The following is a 17497-nucleotide window of genomic DNA, read 5'->3' on the forward strand; positions in this document are numbered from 1 at the left end:
CTGGTATGGGCTGGGCTGCAGCGATAGGAACGGGCCTCATGTAGGGCAGTGATCAGTTCCTGCTGGCCATATGTGCCCTGTAGACCTAGTCCAAGTATTTCTGGCCAGCGAACCTAGCATTGATCTAAGGCCACAGCAGAAAACCACTTTGTCATTGCCATTTTGCCAATCAGCACAAACAAAGGGAACCCTTAGTTTTGTTCCGTCAGCTTTGCTTTCACTAATGGACCCTTTTCCCCAGTAGAGGGAGAATTCATTTTCATGAGATAAGAGGGTGAATTTCCACTTGCCCCTAAGAGACTTCTCCCCAGCTAGACTCCATGGCAGAACGACAGACATCCGGCACCCGCCCGCTCTAGACAAGGACCATAAAACGGAAGTGTTCAGAGGATCAGCTCTTTTTGAGCTGGCATAAGAAGCCTTCCTTCACAGGCCAGCACCACGCTCTTCCCGCTTTCCACAGGAAAGACCCTTCTCTGAAGTCAGGCCCCCAGGGGGGAGTGAGAATGGCCGGTTTGGGCTCTGGTGGCTTGTTCCTACAACGAATAAAGACTGTGGTGTAGAGAGATTAGGAACACTGCTTGGAGCCAGACTGCCTGGATTCATGGTCTGGTTTTTCTCCTGGTTACATGGCCTGGGGGCACTTTCCCTAATCTCAGGCCTTGGTTTCTGCACTGTGCAATGGAAACGATACCTCCTTTAGCCCTAGGTCGTTGTGAGGAGTCAATACATGGGTGTCTGTGAAGGCACAGAACAGTGCCTGTGACCCTGGTTTCTTGACACCGTAGCGAATCTGCCCCTCAGTGCCTTTGGGCTTGAAAACATCTTCCCTCCCTTTTCCTCCTGCAGCTGTGAAGTGAGGTCGGGCCCAGAGTTCATCACAAGGTCCTACAGATTCTACCACAATAACACCTTCAAGGCCTACCAGTTCTACTATGGCGGCAACCGGTGCACCAGCCCCACCTACACCCTGGTCATCCGGGGCAAGGTCCGCCTGCGCCAGGCCTCCTGGATCATCCGCGGGGGCACCGAGGCCGACTACCAGCTGCACAACGTGCAGGTCGTCTGCCACACGGAGGCTGTCGCCGAGAGGCTCAGCCAGCTGGTGAACCGCACATGCCCGGGTTTCGTGCCCGCCGGGAGCCCCTGGGTGCGGGACGTGCCCTACGACCTGTGGCGGGAAGAGAACGGCTGCGAGTGCACCAAGGCCGTGAACTTCGCCATGCACGAGCTGCAGCTGATCCGGGTGGAGAAGCAGTACCTGCAGCACAACCTGGACCGCCTGGTGGAGGAGCTCTTCCTGGGAGACATCCACACGGACGCCTCGCAGAGGACGTTCTACCGGCCGTCCAGCTACCAGCCCCCCCTCCAGAACGCCAAGGTACCCCACAGCTGACCGCACTCGGGACCCGCGGGCAGGTCTTTATGAAGTAAGATGAGCGAGCCACAGGGAGGCATGGCAGTGGGGTCCGTAGGGACCTCTGCGAGGGGACCAGCGTCACGGGGGAGATTGCAGAGGGCCGCCCAGGGAGGGATCCGCAGCAGAGTCCGGACACCCGGCTGGGCCACCCGCTTGCTCTGCCGTGGGGGTGCTGTGCTCTTCTGCGTGATGTGGGTAATGGCAGCGGGCTTGTTGGTGTGCTAGGGGCCCTGGTGGTGGTTCTAGCATATTCCGCAGGCTCGCCTCAGCTCGAACACTCCACAAACATCTTTGGTTCTGAAAGGAAAGCACAAAGGCAACATGGAGATGTTAGAACCACGCTTGGGAGAGATGCCACTGGCAGGAGTGATCCCGGCCCTGGGGGAGAGGGCGAGGCAGCGGAGGGGAATAGGGAGGGTGCTCTTGTAGGCTGCAGAGCTGATAGTCTCCGACCCCCACTACTGCTTCTGGTCTTCCCAGCGAACCCCTGAGGCAGATAGGGCTGCCCCCTTAGGCAGAAGGGAGAGGTAGCGGAGATTCAGGGGTTTGTCTCTTTTGCCTGGTGTCACCCAGGCAGTGAGGTTTCTGCACTGGAACTTGATCCCAGACCTCCTTCTCCAGACCCCACGTTCTTTCCATTCAGCAAAGTGAAATGTAAAGTCACTGTGATCCCCGGGGGAGAACGGAATGGGGCAGGAAACAATTAAAACCTTACAATGTTCTTTTCGTGAATGATAGTCCAGTAATTATATTTGGAATTCACAAAACATTTCCTTTCCATGGGCTCAGGATCCAATGTCAGCCTGTAGCACCATCTTCCACCACAGAAGTCAGGGAAGCTCTAGGCAGGGAGGGGCATGCAGGGAGGGGGTCAAGGGAGATTTCTCCTGTGGCCGCCCCCACCCCCGCCACCGTCCGACTGGCTTCTGTGGAATCCTCTCTCCAAAAAGGACTCTCTAAATGAGGGGCCCTGTTTGACTTTTGTTTGATGGTTTATTCATTATTTTAATCTTTTCTTTCTTTCTTTTTTTTTTTTTCTTAGTCCTTTGAGCTTATTTATGACTGGTAGAGATATCCCAGAGTACTTCTCCTGCCAGAGACCACTCGGTGTTATCTTCTGTTTATCTGTGTTATTGTGAGCTCCTGTAATGAAAGTTGCCTTTATTCTAATTGTGGGAAATCTGCTGAGGAAGCCCACTTGGCCAGGACTCCTTCCTCTGGATGCGCCTCACCAGGGACGGTCCCCGTGTGTGAGGTGAAGCCAGACCGGGGGCCCTGGGCCCCAGACCCAGCCCTCCCCAGGCTCACAGCATGACTCTGGGCGCCAAACGGGAGTCAGGGCTCCTACATTCTGCCTCGAGATTCCCGATGCGCTGAGGAGGAAGAGGGGAACAGGGCAATGAGGGAGAGCATGGCCTTTCTTGTCTGTCTCCATCCCAGTATCGCCCTGGGATGCCCCAGGCCTCCTCAGGAGGGGTAGGGAGCAGAGGAGCTGAAGCTGCACCCATTCCACGGCTCACACAAAGGCATCCAGAGGACAGTGGCCATAGGTGGCCCCTAGGCAAGGGCATGGTGTGTTGGGGGAGGGGCAGACAGGACTCACGGGCTCCCTGTCCATCCTGAGATGCTTCCACATGGAAGCTGGTCCAGAGTTGGTGCTGAACACTGCAGCTGAGCAGCACTTCTCTTGATTGAAATCTCTGGTGCGAGAGAGCAGCAGGGTAAAGGAGCTCTTCGTCTGAACATTTGGCTTCCTCTGAGTCTGGTCTAGCCAACTTTTAAATTATCTCTGGTAATGGGAGGTAAGAATGTCATGAATAAAAATGGCCCACAGATAATCCAGAAACTTTCTGTCAGCCAGGAGCTCCAGCCCAGTCCTTTCTGCGCCTGCTTGCCCTCCAGCAGAGACACTAACAGGCAGTGAAGGGCCAAGAGGCAGGAGCAGTGAGGCAGGGAACTGAGTAAGGAGGAGGCAGTCTGAGGGAGGAGGCAGGTGCCGTCCCGGAGCTGTCTGGGCTGGAGTCTGGCTGCTCTCCCAGCCACACCTGACTTTGGATTAGGCCTTTGCACACACTCAGGTTCACTTTCCTTTTCCTCAACTGCAGACACACATGGAGGCTCTTTTTAGGACTGAAAAGAAAAAAGGACGAACCGTAATACCTTTCTTTTCTTACGTCCGTTCCCTCACTCTGATCTTCTGGTGGCTGCCCGGTCAGTAGGCTCGATCCGTAAAATCAGTATTCCTAAGACTTGCAGCTCTGCAAGATTCTCTCCCACTCCCTCCCCAGGCCCGTAGGAGGCATTTCTCCGGCTGTCAGTCGACTCCCTGAACAGAGCCTGTCTGTTGGGAGAGCAAAGGCACACACTTGTGGTTCCTGGAGGAAAAATGTCTTGACCATGAGTTATTACCATTGGCATAAGGACTAAGGAGGATGATAGTTATAAGACTGACCTTAGAATTTTTATAAACATGCTTTTTTTTGAAACAAGAAACAAAAAACAAAAAACACTGTCTGGAGAAACTGGTGAGAATGCAGACTTTGGAGATGGTAGCCAATCCTGGAGTCCACTTCTCCTGTGGCCATCAGCTGTGAGGTGCTGGTGGCATCGTCTGACCTTTGGGAACCTTGATTTTTTTTCCATAAAGTGTAAGAATAGAAGAGTCAACTGGATTAGTGTGCTGAATGCTATCTGCCATCCGGATAAGACCCTTCACCGAAGTTCTCGTCTTGCCCACTCCTGGAGTAGGTAGCTCTTCTGGGCAGGTGTCTCCTGGAAGGATGACAATGACAATGACATTGACCAGGGGTCTCCAGGTGTTTGATGACGCTTCACCATGAAGCATCTCCTCCCATTTTCTCCTCCCCTCCCAACTAAGGCAACTGTGAAGACATTGACCCAGATACTTAAGAGGGAGACCCTCTAAACCCTAGGCCTGAGGCCCTGATTTAAGAAATTTTAAGGATAGAAAGAACCTTGGGCATACTGTTAAATACAAAACAAAAGAAGAAGATCATCTAGAATAGCATGAACAGTATGATACCATCGTGTGAAACTAATCATGGAAGGAGAATAAGGTAAACTTACAAAGGAGGCAGTATTTTTGGAAGGGCACATGAGAAACATGACAGTTGCCTCTGAGAAAGGGAACAGTTGGGGGATAGTTGGATTGCAACTCATCACTGTATGCCTTTTTTGTACCTTTTGCATTTTGTGCCATGATCTTGTATTGTCCAAACAGAGTCACCGTGCAAGAAGGAAATAGATTTTGGAAGCTAGGGCTCTGAGGCTCAGAGGGGAGCTGTGGCCACCGCCAGAGCTTGTGGCAGGGCTGGGAGGAGGACCCAGGCGGCCATCCAGGGCCAGTGTGTGTTGCCATCTGCTTCCATAGCCAGCCTACATGGCCACGGGCGGCCTTCGAAGGCCAGTGAGGTCTGCATGGCTCTGGGAGCTGAAAGGGCCCCTTCTTCTCTTGTTGTCCCTGGCATTGAACATCTTGGCCCACAGCATGCCGCAGAGTCCTCAGGAAGTTTTTAGATCCCTCCACAGGACAGCTCTGAGAAGGAAGAAGTGGACTTCGCCATTGGTGCCTTTCCGGACTCAGCGCAGGCAGAGCCCCAGGTGCTCCCCACCCACTGGCCAGTGGCAGGTCGCCTCACCCGCTGGGAGCTGGGAACTGGGAACGGGAAGGAGGAGGGCTGGGAATGCATCCGGAGAGACCACACTCCCCCCCTGCCACCCGCCTCTTTGAACTTTTTGCCTCCTCTAATTGCTGGTCCATAGAGACCTGGCTGAAAATTAGTTTAAATGCTAAATTGAGTTTGAAACCACTCGCCTCAGCCCCTTTGGAAACGGGACACCATGTAAAAATAGAAACTTTAAATCAACTTGTTTTTCTAAGCTTTATACAGCTTTGCTGTGAGGTTCAGAGTCCTTTGGCAAATGCATCCTGTTTGAAGAGAATCAGGTGTGCTAGGAGGATTCTTCCAGGATGAAATTGGCCGCTCTTCACTAGGAAAATCAAGACCACATAAAATAACCCTCCAAGAAGATGGTTTCCCTCAACCGAGTTTCCCATCAGGGCAGCCACCGCCCTCTGCTTTTCGTGCAGTTGAAGGGTGAGCAAGCCGAATTCTTTCAGTGGTAGAATCAAATAGTAATTAAAAGCAAATGATCACCGGGGTTGTTGAGGATGCCAAGAGCCTCGGGATCAGACTTGTAAGCAAATGGAATTGGTCTCTCTCCAAAACCCTGCACTGATTTAGCCACAGCATCATAAATCAGAGAGGTTGTCTGAAACCAGACAACCTTCCCCAAGCCATGCATCTCCAATATTCTGTCCCAGCGCGTCCACAGCCCCTCTGGGGAAGACAGGCACCGAAGTATTTTCAAGAGTCGCTGAGCACTAAAAATGAAGAAGGTGATACTCCCGTGCTTTCGCTCTTGAATTCTGTAGAAACCTCTAGACTGCAAACGAACGTTCGTTTTTGAGGGAGCTGACCTTTTCGAGCCTTTTCAGAGTCTGTGAGAAATACAGATGGACTGTGAGACTTTCTGTAGCAGGGACATCTGAGGCACCATGGGTCAGGTGGCCACGGGCAGTGCACTTTTCTGCCCATGCCCAGGAGCCGGCTCTACCACAGGACGGGGTTGGGGGAGGGGCTCCTCAGGTGAGTGTGTGGTGGGCTTTGGGGCGGGGGCCTGGGTGAGTGGGCATCACAGGAGTAATGGCAGGAGGAGCCGGGGAAGGTGGTTGTGGAAGAATTTGCCTGCCTTCTCTTTCTGCTCTGGAGGGAGAGGAAAGGGGTTCGTGGAGATGACAGGGAACAGAAGAGGTGGTAGAGGACCAGTGAATTCAAGGAGTCATGACCTAATCAAAAGCCTGTCTCACATCAAAGAGGAATCCTAAAGAAAAGTGTGGCCCTGCTCCCCAGGGCTGGGTGTTTACTACAGAGCGGCCAATGTTGCATGTCGTTGGAGAAGTCAGAGCTGACGATGGGGGTTGGGTCATGGGGTCTTGACTTGGAAAGGCTTGCCTGTGTGGACCTTTGATTTGGGCCAAAGTATTATGAAGTAGCGTGCCTTCGATCTCTGTTCCCCACAGCTGCTGGCGTCTACTTTCTTTGCAGAAACAGTTCGTTACATTTCTTGACTCCAGAGCATTTCAGCAGATAAACAGACATGCGAGGTTGCTTTATTTAAGGAGTTGGCTGACCAGGAAATACTTGTTGTCAGGGACAGGATAAGTGGTAAACAGTTCATCCCTTAAAAGGCAAGAGAGCCCAGAGGACGGAGTGAGAGCCCCGGGTGTGCCGGAAGTCAGCCGTTCAGTCTGGAGTAGGCCTGTAGTGTGCAGGGGGGCCGGCTGGGCACGGGGGAGAGCGTGGAGGAGAGGAAGAGGGCCTGACCTGGGCAGGGGGGCGGGGGGGGCAATCTGGATTTACAGTAGATTCAATGTCATTATTACAGTGAACCTACTTTAACTATTGAAATGAATTTAAATTGACAGTGGAAAACACAATCAAGTAAAAACATCAATCAGAAATTTTTTTCCGAAACCGTTCTTGAGGAACTTTGTTTTAAAGAATTGGCTTCTCATGGCCCTTTCTGGCTGTTGAGTCTGTACACGATGTGTGTATATAGGCAAGGTGGAAGCAAACTTCTCTTTGGATGATTTCCTAATGTTCTGTAAACTGGAAAGGCCTTTGTGAGCTAACTTCTTAGCTTCTGAACTTCTTAGAAACCCTCTTTTTAGAAAATGATGTGTTGCTTCCAGCGAGCCCCCTCCCCTGCCCCCAAGTGCCCCCTTAACTCCAGGACAGCGTTGGGTTAACTTTTGTCTCACTGAGCGGTCAGGAGACAAATGTGAAGCCTGAGACATTGGCAGCTCACACTTCTTATGTCCTTCTGTTCTCCTTTCATTCCCCCATCCCTTCGTGGCTACTAACAGCCCCTCCAGCTCCTAAAACCGCTGTTGGAGAAACCCAACAGGCGTCACCATGGCTATTCCACATCCTCCTGAAAGTGGAATCATCGTGACCCATCGAGGTGGTCAAAATGAGCCCAGGTTCATGAATTCCTGCAACCCAAGATCTGAAATGCACCCTAGGAGGCCCCTTCCACAAGGCTGTCAGCTTTCATCATCTGCGATGACTGCTGCCTACTCTGTTCATACTGTTAAAGAGTCAGTGACAACATTCTAGCAATCAGTCTGCCACGCTCCCCCAAACGTCATGAGAGAGTACTCTGGTCTTGGCCTCCAAGAGCTTGGAGAGATTCTTCTCCAGTGAAATAGAGAGGCTCCAGGAAGGCTATGTGTGTAGAAATACCTACAGTAGAAATGCAATCAAATGTGTAGAGAATTGCTGTTGTAAAAAAAAAAAAAAAAAAAAAAAAGCTTTTAGCTTCAGTCATTGGCAGGTCTCTTCCTGAGAAATATGAATGTGTTTTTGATCCCATGGAAGGAAACTCTGTGAAAGGAAGTTTCCATCATCTGTTCCCATTTCTCCTCCTCCTTGGGCAAAACTTTTAGCCCAAGAAATGTTTTATTCATCCTGCTTCTCTAGTTGATCAGTTCACGGCAAGATGATATCAAGTAATTTCTTCCGTGCTGGGAAGAGGCTGGAAACAAGTGGATACTGTCAACAAATGTTGTTGGTGAACCATCTCTCCAGAAATAAATGTTGGCAGGGAACAGGAGGGAGCTGGAGAATCTCTATCAGTCATTGGCCAGAGAAGACCTTTTCTAGGGACCAGTGTCCTTGATAGACATCTGTTCTCAGCCTGAGGGGCAGCCTGGGGCCCGGGGATAGCACTCAGCAAGCCCAAGACCAGAGTATGTTCCAGACTCTACTTTTGGCTTGTAAACTTATCTGGGCCATGTTATTCTATCTCTCTGCCTTGGTGGCCTCATCTGTAAAAGTGTACCCCTGGTCTCTTCGAGAGGTCGTAAAGCTAAGGGGATGGTGTACCTGAACTTGCTCAGTCTCATTGTGCTGGACAGGAATTGGAATGCAGAGTGGGCAAAACCCCACTCTTTGCTAGAACCTTGCACACTTATGAAATTGAAGGTTGATTGTCATTTTTTGACTAAGTTTGATTATCTTCTTTTAGGAAATTAATTCCATGGGGACTTGTTTTTCTCCCCTCCTCCTTCAAAATTAAAGCTTTTTATAGTTGGTGTGAAGAGTAGCAACAAAGAAAACACATTCTGGTCCTGCTGCTTTAACCTTCGGATCGTCTGTGTCCAGAAGCCCTAACTTTAAAGTAGCTCATTCTAAGATCCCAGAGAAGGGAGGGAGGTAGAAGCCCAGTGGGAGAGCCTACAAAAGTATAGCTTCTCAGAGAATTAGTATTAGAGCACGGACCTTAAAAGAGGAATTTCATAAAGCAAATGATATTTCAAAGTACACATCACTCTTCATGTCAGGAAACTCTTCCCATTTATTCTTTTTGAAAAGCTACTATTTATTTATTTATTTATTTAAGATTTTTTATTTGAGAGGGGCACCTGGGCGGCTCAGTGGGATAAAGCCTCTGCCTTCGACTCAGGTCATGATCCCAGGGTCCTGGGATTGAGCCCCACATCGGGCTCTCTGCTCAGCAGGGAGCCTGCTTCCCCCTCTCTCTGCCTGCCTCTCTGCCTACTTGTGATCTGTCTGTCAAATAAATAAATAAAACCTTAAAAAAAAGGAAGATTTTATTTGAGAGAACACAAGCACGGGGAGTGGCAGGCAGAGGGAGAAGCAGACTCCCTGTTGAGCGGGGAGCCCAATGCGGGGCTTGATCCCAGGATTCCAGGCTCATGACCTGAGCCAAAGACAAAAGCTTAACCAACTGAGCCACCGAGGTGCCCCAGAAAGCTGCTATTTTAAGAAAAGCATCTGCAAGAAGAGAAAATTTAGAGGCAGAATATAGGCCTTAATTTCTGCTTCCACGTAATTGTTCCTATAGGTCTTTCAAGTTTTATTCAAGCCAAGGATGGTGGGAATGAAGAGCATAAATTAGATTTTTTTTTAAAAAATCTGTCCATACAACAGAGAGGTTTCCCCCTTATCTAACCATGGCTAAAACTGTCTGCTTGGTGATAGTATGCACAGAGAGGCCAAAAATCCCACCCATGTTTATGACCTCTTGGTTTCTTAATGGCTACTCAAGAGTTGTTAAGACAGGTTACTAGTCAGTTCAACAGTAACAAGAAAAACAAACCTATTACAAAATGGGCAAAGGACTTGAATGAACATGTCTCTAAAGAAGATCTACAGGTAGGCCGTTAAGCACATGAAAAGATGCTCAAGATCACTAATTATTAGGGAAATGCAAATAAAAACTACAGTGTGATCACACCATACCCATTTCATTGGCTATTATCAGAGGAAAAAAATAGTTTGTGTGCAAGGATGTGGAGAAATGGGAACTCTTGTGCACTGGGGGTGGGAATGTAAAATGGTGCAGCTGCTTTGGAAAAACAATATGGTGGTGGTTCTTCCAGAAGTTACACGTGGGATTATAGTATGATCCAGAAACTTCACTTCTGAATGGATGCCCAACAGAACTGAAAGTGGGGTCTTTAAATAGATTGTGTACCTGTGCTCATCGCATCGTTATTCACAGTAGTCAAAAAATGGAACGGTCATCAGTGGATGAATGGATAAATAAAACGTGGTACATACATACATCGAACTCTTCTTATTCAGCCTTAAAATGAAAGGCGATTCTAACATGTGCTACAATATGGGCATACCTTGAGGACATTATGCTAAGTGAACGAAGCCAGTCACAAAAAGGACAGATCTTATGTGCTTTCACGTTTGTGAGGTACCTAGGGTAGACAGATCTATACAGACAAAGTAGAATGGTGGTTGCCAAGGACCGGTATCGAAAGAATGGGGAATTGGTGTCTATTGGGTACAGAGTTTCAATTTGGGAAGAGGAGAAAGTTCTAGAAATGGACAGTGGTAATGGTTGCATAATATGTGATTGTGCTTAGCGCCACTTAACTATGCCCTTAAAATGGTTACAATGTTAAGTTTTACGTCATGTATATTTTACCATAATAAAAAAAGTAGGAATTCAGCAAGACCAGTAGCTAAGGGCCAGATTCCTCCCACTCCATACCACTCCATCCCTAAATTCTCACAGACCCAGCTGATGGATGGCAAGCTTCCCTTGCCTGTGGCTTTTCTCTGCTGACGAACAGAAATGCTTCAGCTGGGTCCCCATCTCCGAGGTCAGACCTCTGTGCCATTGTTCTTAAGAGCGCCACGTGAACGCCACATGCTACCATGGCACCTTTCCGAGTGAGCCTGGGCCCGAGGGCTGTGCCCACCTCCTGTCACCGAGCCTGTTCTGGTTCTGACGGAAGAGCACTTGATCCCTGGTGTTATGCTGGGGGCAGAAGCTCTTGCGAGAAGACCCCTATTCCCCCACCCCCTCTACCCTATCCAAGAAGCTTTCTGGGAGGTTCCCAAACTGATACTGGTATTTGAGGAGCCAAATTCTGTCAGGAAATGAGACTCCTATCTCAGAATGGCCAGAAATGAAGTGGTCACAAGTGATGTTTTTAAATCCCCAAACTACTGGCGCGCCTGGGTGTGGCAGTCATTAAGCGTCTGCCTTCTCTCGGGTCACGATCCCGGACTCCTGGGATCGAGCCCCGCATCAGGCTCCCTGCTCAGCTGGAAGCCTACTTCTCCCTCTTCCACTCCCCCTGCTTGTGTTCCCTTTCTTGCTATCTCTGTCTGTCAAATAAATAAAATGTTTGAAAGAACTAGTCAATCAGGCAATCCCCAAACTACAGATAGCAAACCCATTTGTGGGGAATGACACGAAAGAGCATTGTTCGTGAGCATTGAGATCTCCGCAGAGATCTGTGGAGGCATGACGGCCAAGAGCCCTCTCCCACTGTCCCGCTCTCCCGCTCTCCGAGATCTCCAGGCACCTAACCAGACAACTGCAGCGTCACCCTGAGTCACTGCTGGACAAGAAAAGGCCTTTGAAATCTGGATTTTTGACTCTGGGAAGCATGGGCATGCCCTCCTGGGCATTCCTGTCAGTGCCTGTTGTTAGGCCTGAGACCACACCTGTGAGCTCCCATGGCTGGGGGAGCCCAAGGCCAGGGTCCACTAGCTGTTTCCCCCGACAGTTGACTGCCATGGTGACCCTTCCGCCACTGCACGGATCAGATTGGCCTCGTGCTTCTGTTAGCCCTGTCAGCTTTAGCACAGCTGGTGTGGGAGGGAGGGTACCAGAGACGTGGCCCCCCACGTCCAGGGGCAGGCAGCCCACAGCCCACAGGTGTCCCGTGGCTCTAATCAAACAGGCCATGGAAGGTCGGGCCCAGAACCCAGCTGTCCTACCCTCTGGACTGTGGCATTCGGAGGGGAGCCCCGAGCCCGCTGGGCAAACAGCATTTACGTGGCTGGCAGTCTCCGGGCACCTCTGCTGCTTGGGACGGTTTCTCAGCCACAGCTGTGGACAGACAGCCATCGTCGGGAGGCTGGGGGAGTGTTCTGAAGCAGACGCTCAGGGAGGCAGCCCCTGGAAGGCAGAGCTGCAGTTATCTTGATCTAGTGAAACGGCTTAAAGCTATAGAGCAGGGAGCAAGTGATGAGACCATAAACCGTCAGGCCTCGAGGCCGCTCTCAACGTGTGCAGGCTGCCTTCACGGAGGCCTTCGCTCCTGCCCACTTGCCGGCCGCCTCCTTAAGGGCCTCCTTTGAAAGCACCCCTGCTTTGCTACACAGCTCCCTTTGTCATCCCAGCAAAAAAAGCCTGGCCTTTTTTTTTTTTTTTAGTTTCATGTGTCTCCTAATCATTTTTAAAAGTGGAAAAAAAAAATCTGATTGTAAAAGATGCATAACATTTCCATCTTAGCTATTAGACGGGTCCAGTCCCACAGCATTAAGAACATTCACACCGTTGTACAACTGTCTCCCCCATCCACCCACAGACCTTTTTCATCTTCCTGACCTAAAGCTGTGTCCCCATTAAACACGAGCTCCCCATCTCCCCTCCCCCAGCCCCTGGCCACCATGATTCTACTCTCTCGCTCTCTCTCTGAATTTGATCACTCTGAGTGGCTCATAGAAGAGGGACTGGGATCGTACGGTATTTGTCCTTTGGTATCTGGCTTATTTCACTTCGCATCCTGTCATCGGGGTTCATCTGTGTTACGGCCTGGGTCAGAATTTCTTCCCTTCTTCCAGATTGAATAATCTCTCATTGTAGGTGTGGACCACATCTTACGTCTCCATTCACCCGTTGACATATACTGGGTGGTTTTCAAGCATTTGGCCTCGTGATTGCACTGCTAGGAACATGGATGCATGACTGTCTCTTCAAGACTCTCGTGTCCTTTGGACATAAACCAGAGGAGGAATTGCTACATCGTATTGGAATTCTTTCCCTCAGCCACTGTCCCATTTTAGCTTCCCAACAGCGGCGCACGTGGGTTCAGCTCCCCCCCCACCCTCCTTGCCCACACTGTTCTTTTCAGATTTTGTCCCTAGTAGCCATCCCCGTGGTAACCCTATAGCCTTGCTGTAGTCAAGCATCTGGGACATGTGGTAGGATTCTAAAGAGAGTACACTTCACAGCTGACATATTTAGGTAAGTTTGGCTGATGTCAGCCAAACACATATGTGCACTTGTGAGCCTACACTTAGACACACACACACACACACCCCACCCACCGGAAAGCACCTCCCTTCCGTGCGTGAGGGCCTACCTCCAGGTGCCTCCTGGGTTCCCAGGTAACAAATGACGGGACTCCCCTCCCCCAGTCCCACCATGGGCTTCATTTGAAGTCAGCATGTGTGCACTGCCCAGTCACGATGACCGAGATCTCTCCGCATGTGTCTCATCCCCAGAACCACGACCACGCCTGTATCGCCTGCCGCATCATCCACAGGTCGGATGAACACCGCCCGCCCCTCCTGCCCCCTAAGGCCGACCTGACCGTCGGCCTGCACGGCGAGTGGGTGAGCCAGCGCTGCGAGGTGCGGCCCGAGGTCCTGTTCCTCACGCGCCATTTCATCTTTCACGACAACAACAACACCTGGGAAGGGCATTACTACCACTACTCCGACCCCGTCTGCAAGCACCCCACCTTCACCATCTACGCCAAGGGCCGCTACAGCCGGGGGGTGCACTCCTCCAGGGTCATGGGAGGAACGGAGTTCGTGTTCAAAGGTAGGGCTCCTGCCGCGACTCGCGAAGTCACAGCCCAGCCGGTGAGGAACTGAGCGGTTTGGGGACCTTTGCATTCAGGCAGAGCCTGAGAGAAAGGGCCTTTTCTTTTCTTTTTTCTGGGACAGATGTCGGGGGAGAAATCAGGGCGTCCTTTCTGCTTTAAGGTCGTCATTCACATCAGGTTCCCCTCTGTTCATAATGGGGCCGGCAGGGGCGGCTCAGCCCGTGGGCCACAGTGCCCAAGGGCCCACACGGCTCTGCACGGTGTCAGAGGTGGCCAGGGAGGACGTGACTAGGAATGAAGCCTCACATCTGCACATTGCTTTTTTTTTTTTTTAAAGAGGGGTTGGGAGAGGGAGAAGCAGGCTTCCCGCTGAGCAGGGAGCTCAACTCTGGGCTTGATCCCCCATGTCAGGTCCTGGGGATCAGGTAGATGCTTAACTGACTGAGCCGCCCAGGTGCCCCTACCCATTTCCTTTTTTGTACACCGTGCAGGCTGATTTTGAGCTGCCTCTGTGATAGCATCATACTTATCGCTGTGTCTGTCATGCACCTGAAAGTTGTCCTGTGCCTGGAGGTGGGAGATTTGGGGTTTGTAATGATTACTTAAGCGAGGAACATAAGGGGTGAAATTCACCAGGCTGTTATCAGCAAGGGAGGTCTTGCAGCCTCTCTTTCTAGAGTTTCTTTCTGCTCTTATACATCTTTTCAAGCTGGTGTCAGTCGTATCACAAGTAACAGAGACGTGGCCCATGTACTGCGTGTGACCCCTCCTAGGGTAGCATTCCATGGTTCAGTCTATTTAATAGGAAGTATTTCTGCCAACCTGATAAGACTTAGGCCTTCTTAATCCCCCACCTAGGAAGGAAGGTTTTCTCCAGGAAGGGTGGACCTTTGCTAAATGCAGCCAAGAAAACAGCCACCTTGGCCAGGTTCCACCCCGAAGCTGCTGTGGTGCACATAAGATACAGTCCCCTGGGGGTTTTCAGAAACAGCCCTCTCTAAGTGCTGGGATTTCTGTTTCATACATTCACGCATATTTTTCTTGCTTGCAGCCTCATTCATTTTAGATGCCTGATCTGTGGGCCAGTATGAATTTGCAAGGCTCCCAGCTAGGATAGGCATTCAACACCAAAAGTATTTAAAAATCTCAAAGCCCTTTTCACGAAAACAGAATTCCAGTTTGCGTTGAATATTGTGTCCATCCCAAAGACGCAATGACACCAAAGGCAAGTCCTGGGAGGCACTCTGCGTGACAGTTTGAGTTCACGTGAAGAGCGGCAGTCACATTCACATGTGGAACTCTCCCTACTGGGGTGGGAGCTGCTCTTCAAGACTGCGACCAGTGGGTGGCCATGAGGGACTGGGTTTAGAGCTAGAGTGCTTTCTGTACCACATGCCGCGCCCGGCTTGGTGTCACCGACCTGTCCTCTCTCCTTCGCAGTGAACCACATGAAGGTCACCCCCATGGACGCGGCCACTGCCTCGCTCCTCAACGTTTTCAACGGGAATGAGTGCGGGGCCGAGGGCTCCTGGCAGGTGGGCGTCCAGCAGGACGTGACACACACCAACGGCTGCGTGGCACTGGGGATCAAGCTACCTCACACTGAATATGAGATCTTCAAAATGGAGCAGGATGCCCGTGGCCACTATCTGCTGTTCAATGGCCAGAGGCCCAGCGATGGGTCCAGTCCAGACAGGCCCGAGAAGAGAGCCACCTCCTACCAGATGCCCTTAGTCCAATGTGCATCCTCTGCGCCCAGAGCTGACGACTTCTCCGAGGACCCCCAGGGTCACCAGTACGGGAGCTGGGCGCCCGAGAGGAGCGCTTGTCCCCTGCTTCTTGCTGGGCTCGCCGGCCTTTTGACTCTCCCACACTGGAACGTCCTCAGATAGATGTTTCTTAAAAAGCGATGTTTTTCCAAGCCAGGATTCCTTACAATGGACAAATCTCTTTACAAAAAAAAAAAAAGAAGAAGAAGAAGAAGAAGAAAAGAAAGGGCACTCCTTCTCATGATGCACTTGAGTGCCCCAGAACTGTGGCTCCCTTTCTGCTGCCAGACCCCCCTCCCTCCCAGCCTGAGTCCTGAGCAACCCTTTTTGAAGTTTCTGCTTTGAACTCTGGCCAGTGGGATCCCAGGCCGCCGGGACGCCTTCTCAAGAGTAATTGCACTTTAAGACCGCAGAGAGCGTGGAGCTCATGTGTTTGGAAGATGGAGCAGGGTGACAGCGAAGTCCTCTTCTTCTCTTCCTCATGATTATTAATCTATTTCTGAGTTACACGTAGACGGATATCAAGCTCCAGCTTTTCCTGCCACTGTCCTCCCCTGAAACTGTGTTACGACCTGGAATCCAGTGCAGATTTGGGTTAGGACCGCCAGCAAAACACCTTCTATTAATAAAGAAGAGACTCAAGTGTAGATATGTATATAGGGAAAGACACATGGTTTCGCTTTACCATCCTGACAGCCTTAATGCAAAAAAAAAAAAAAAAAAGAGGGAACCCTAGCTTTCCAACGTGGAGGGGAAAAGTGTCTGTAATTAAAGGTTCAACGTAATTTAAACTATCCATTGTTTGAACTTGTGGGGAAAGGAGACTCGGCGAGATGCTGGTTTCGGGGTGGTCGTGGAATGCACGCTGCTTGATGACTGCCCGGCTGACGAGGGTGGTCGAGAAAATACCAGAAGCAGTACACACAGGACCAGCAATGTACGGGATGGTGACAGTGCATTAAATGCCAACAGGACGATTAAAAAAAAAAAAGTGTTCATTCCAGTTTCCTCTTCGTGGGGCCCTCGTCCTAGCTCATGCTGTATCTGGTCAGGGTGGGCAGATGGAGCCTCGTGTGGCCATCCCGGCTACCTTCAAAGATGACTATGCAGAGACCACACTTTAATGTTCAAAGACAGTGTAGCGGGGATATCCTCACCCGGGCTGTACGAGACCCTCAGTATGCCTGAAACCCAGGCTTCCAGTAAAGCCCCTTTATCGCCGGATGCGACATCTTGACTCTTTTTCTGTCCTGCTGTTACCTTTGGTCTGTGGCTGCACGGGGTCTCAGGGTCACCTTCCAGAGAGTCTGTGAGCTTCTTCCTCGCAGATGTTGGGAGGGGCCGTGAGTCATGTCTGCCCACATCTACTTTGGACTGTTCCAGATGGTGCTCTCTGAACACCAAGTGCTATTGCCGATAGAGACCGACAGAGGGGAGTAGCAAGCGTGCAGAAGCCTGGACAGAACCGGAAGTGAGCGTGGAAACCACAGTCAAGGTCGAGAGTTGTACTTGTATTTAAAAAATAACTTTATGAAATGCTGTAGCATTCCGTGTGGTGATGAGTTATCAGGATAGCATGGAGTCCCAAAGTGCTTTATCTTTAGAATATATTTTAAGTTGTGGGGCATACTGAGGGGGTTTATTCCAATGAAAATACTAACTTAATGTCTGCCAAGTTTAATAAACAAAGATGTCAAAAATACTCCCATAGAATACGTTTTACCTGTGGATCTATTTAATTAATGCTAACGCTAACGCTGTCTTTAAAGGATATAATAAAATTACATAAAAAACTATGTTCACTGCTAAAGAATACCTCAGTGATTTGTCATAGAAGTGATAGACTTATAGCCATTTAATTCACAGGCACTCACCCAGACTTAGATACTCAAACTTTTAAATAATACACACACATACACACACACATGCATACACACACATGTATATCCAAATACATAGGTATTTCCATATATATGATGTATGCGTATGTATATATGTCTTAGAGACAACATGACTTCATGAGATCGTATCACTTTCTGATACACCAGGAATCATTACAGAGAACGGCTGATGTATTTTACTCACAGATTATCAACACAATTCGATGGACGC

General features: G+C 50.2%; 1 protein-coding gene across 1 annotated transcript in view; it reads left to right on the forward strand.

The window, feature by feature from the left end:
• APCDD1 (APC down-regulated 1) overlaps positions 1-17087 on the forward strand; it is a 32599-nt gene extending 15512 nt beyond the window's left edge. The window contains exons 3-5 of the mRNA XM_044243413.1: positions 850-1381; positions 13291-13612; positions 15057-17087. Of these exons, the coding sequence (XP_044099348.1) occupies positions 850-1381; positions 13291-13612; positions 15057-15508 (1306 nt within the window). The 3' untranslated portion in view covers positions 15509-17087. The remainder of the gene's footprint in view (positions 1-849; positions 1382-13290; positions 13613-15056) is intronic.
• Positions 17088-17497: the final 410 nt, after the last annotated feature.

Source organism: Neovison vison, chromosome 3, assembly GCF_020171115.1.
Source record: "Neovison vison isolate M4711 chromosome 3, ASM_NN_V1, whole genome shotgun sequence".
In the NCBI taxonomy this organism is placed as follows: Eukaryota; Metazoa; Chordata; class Mammalia; order Carnivora; family Mustelidae; genus Neogale; species Neogale vison.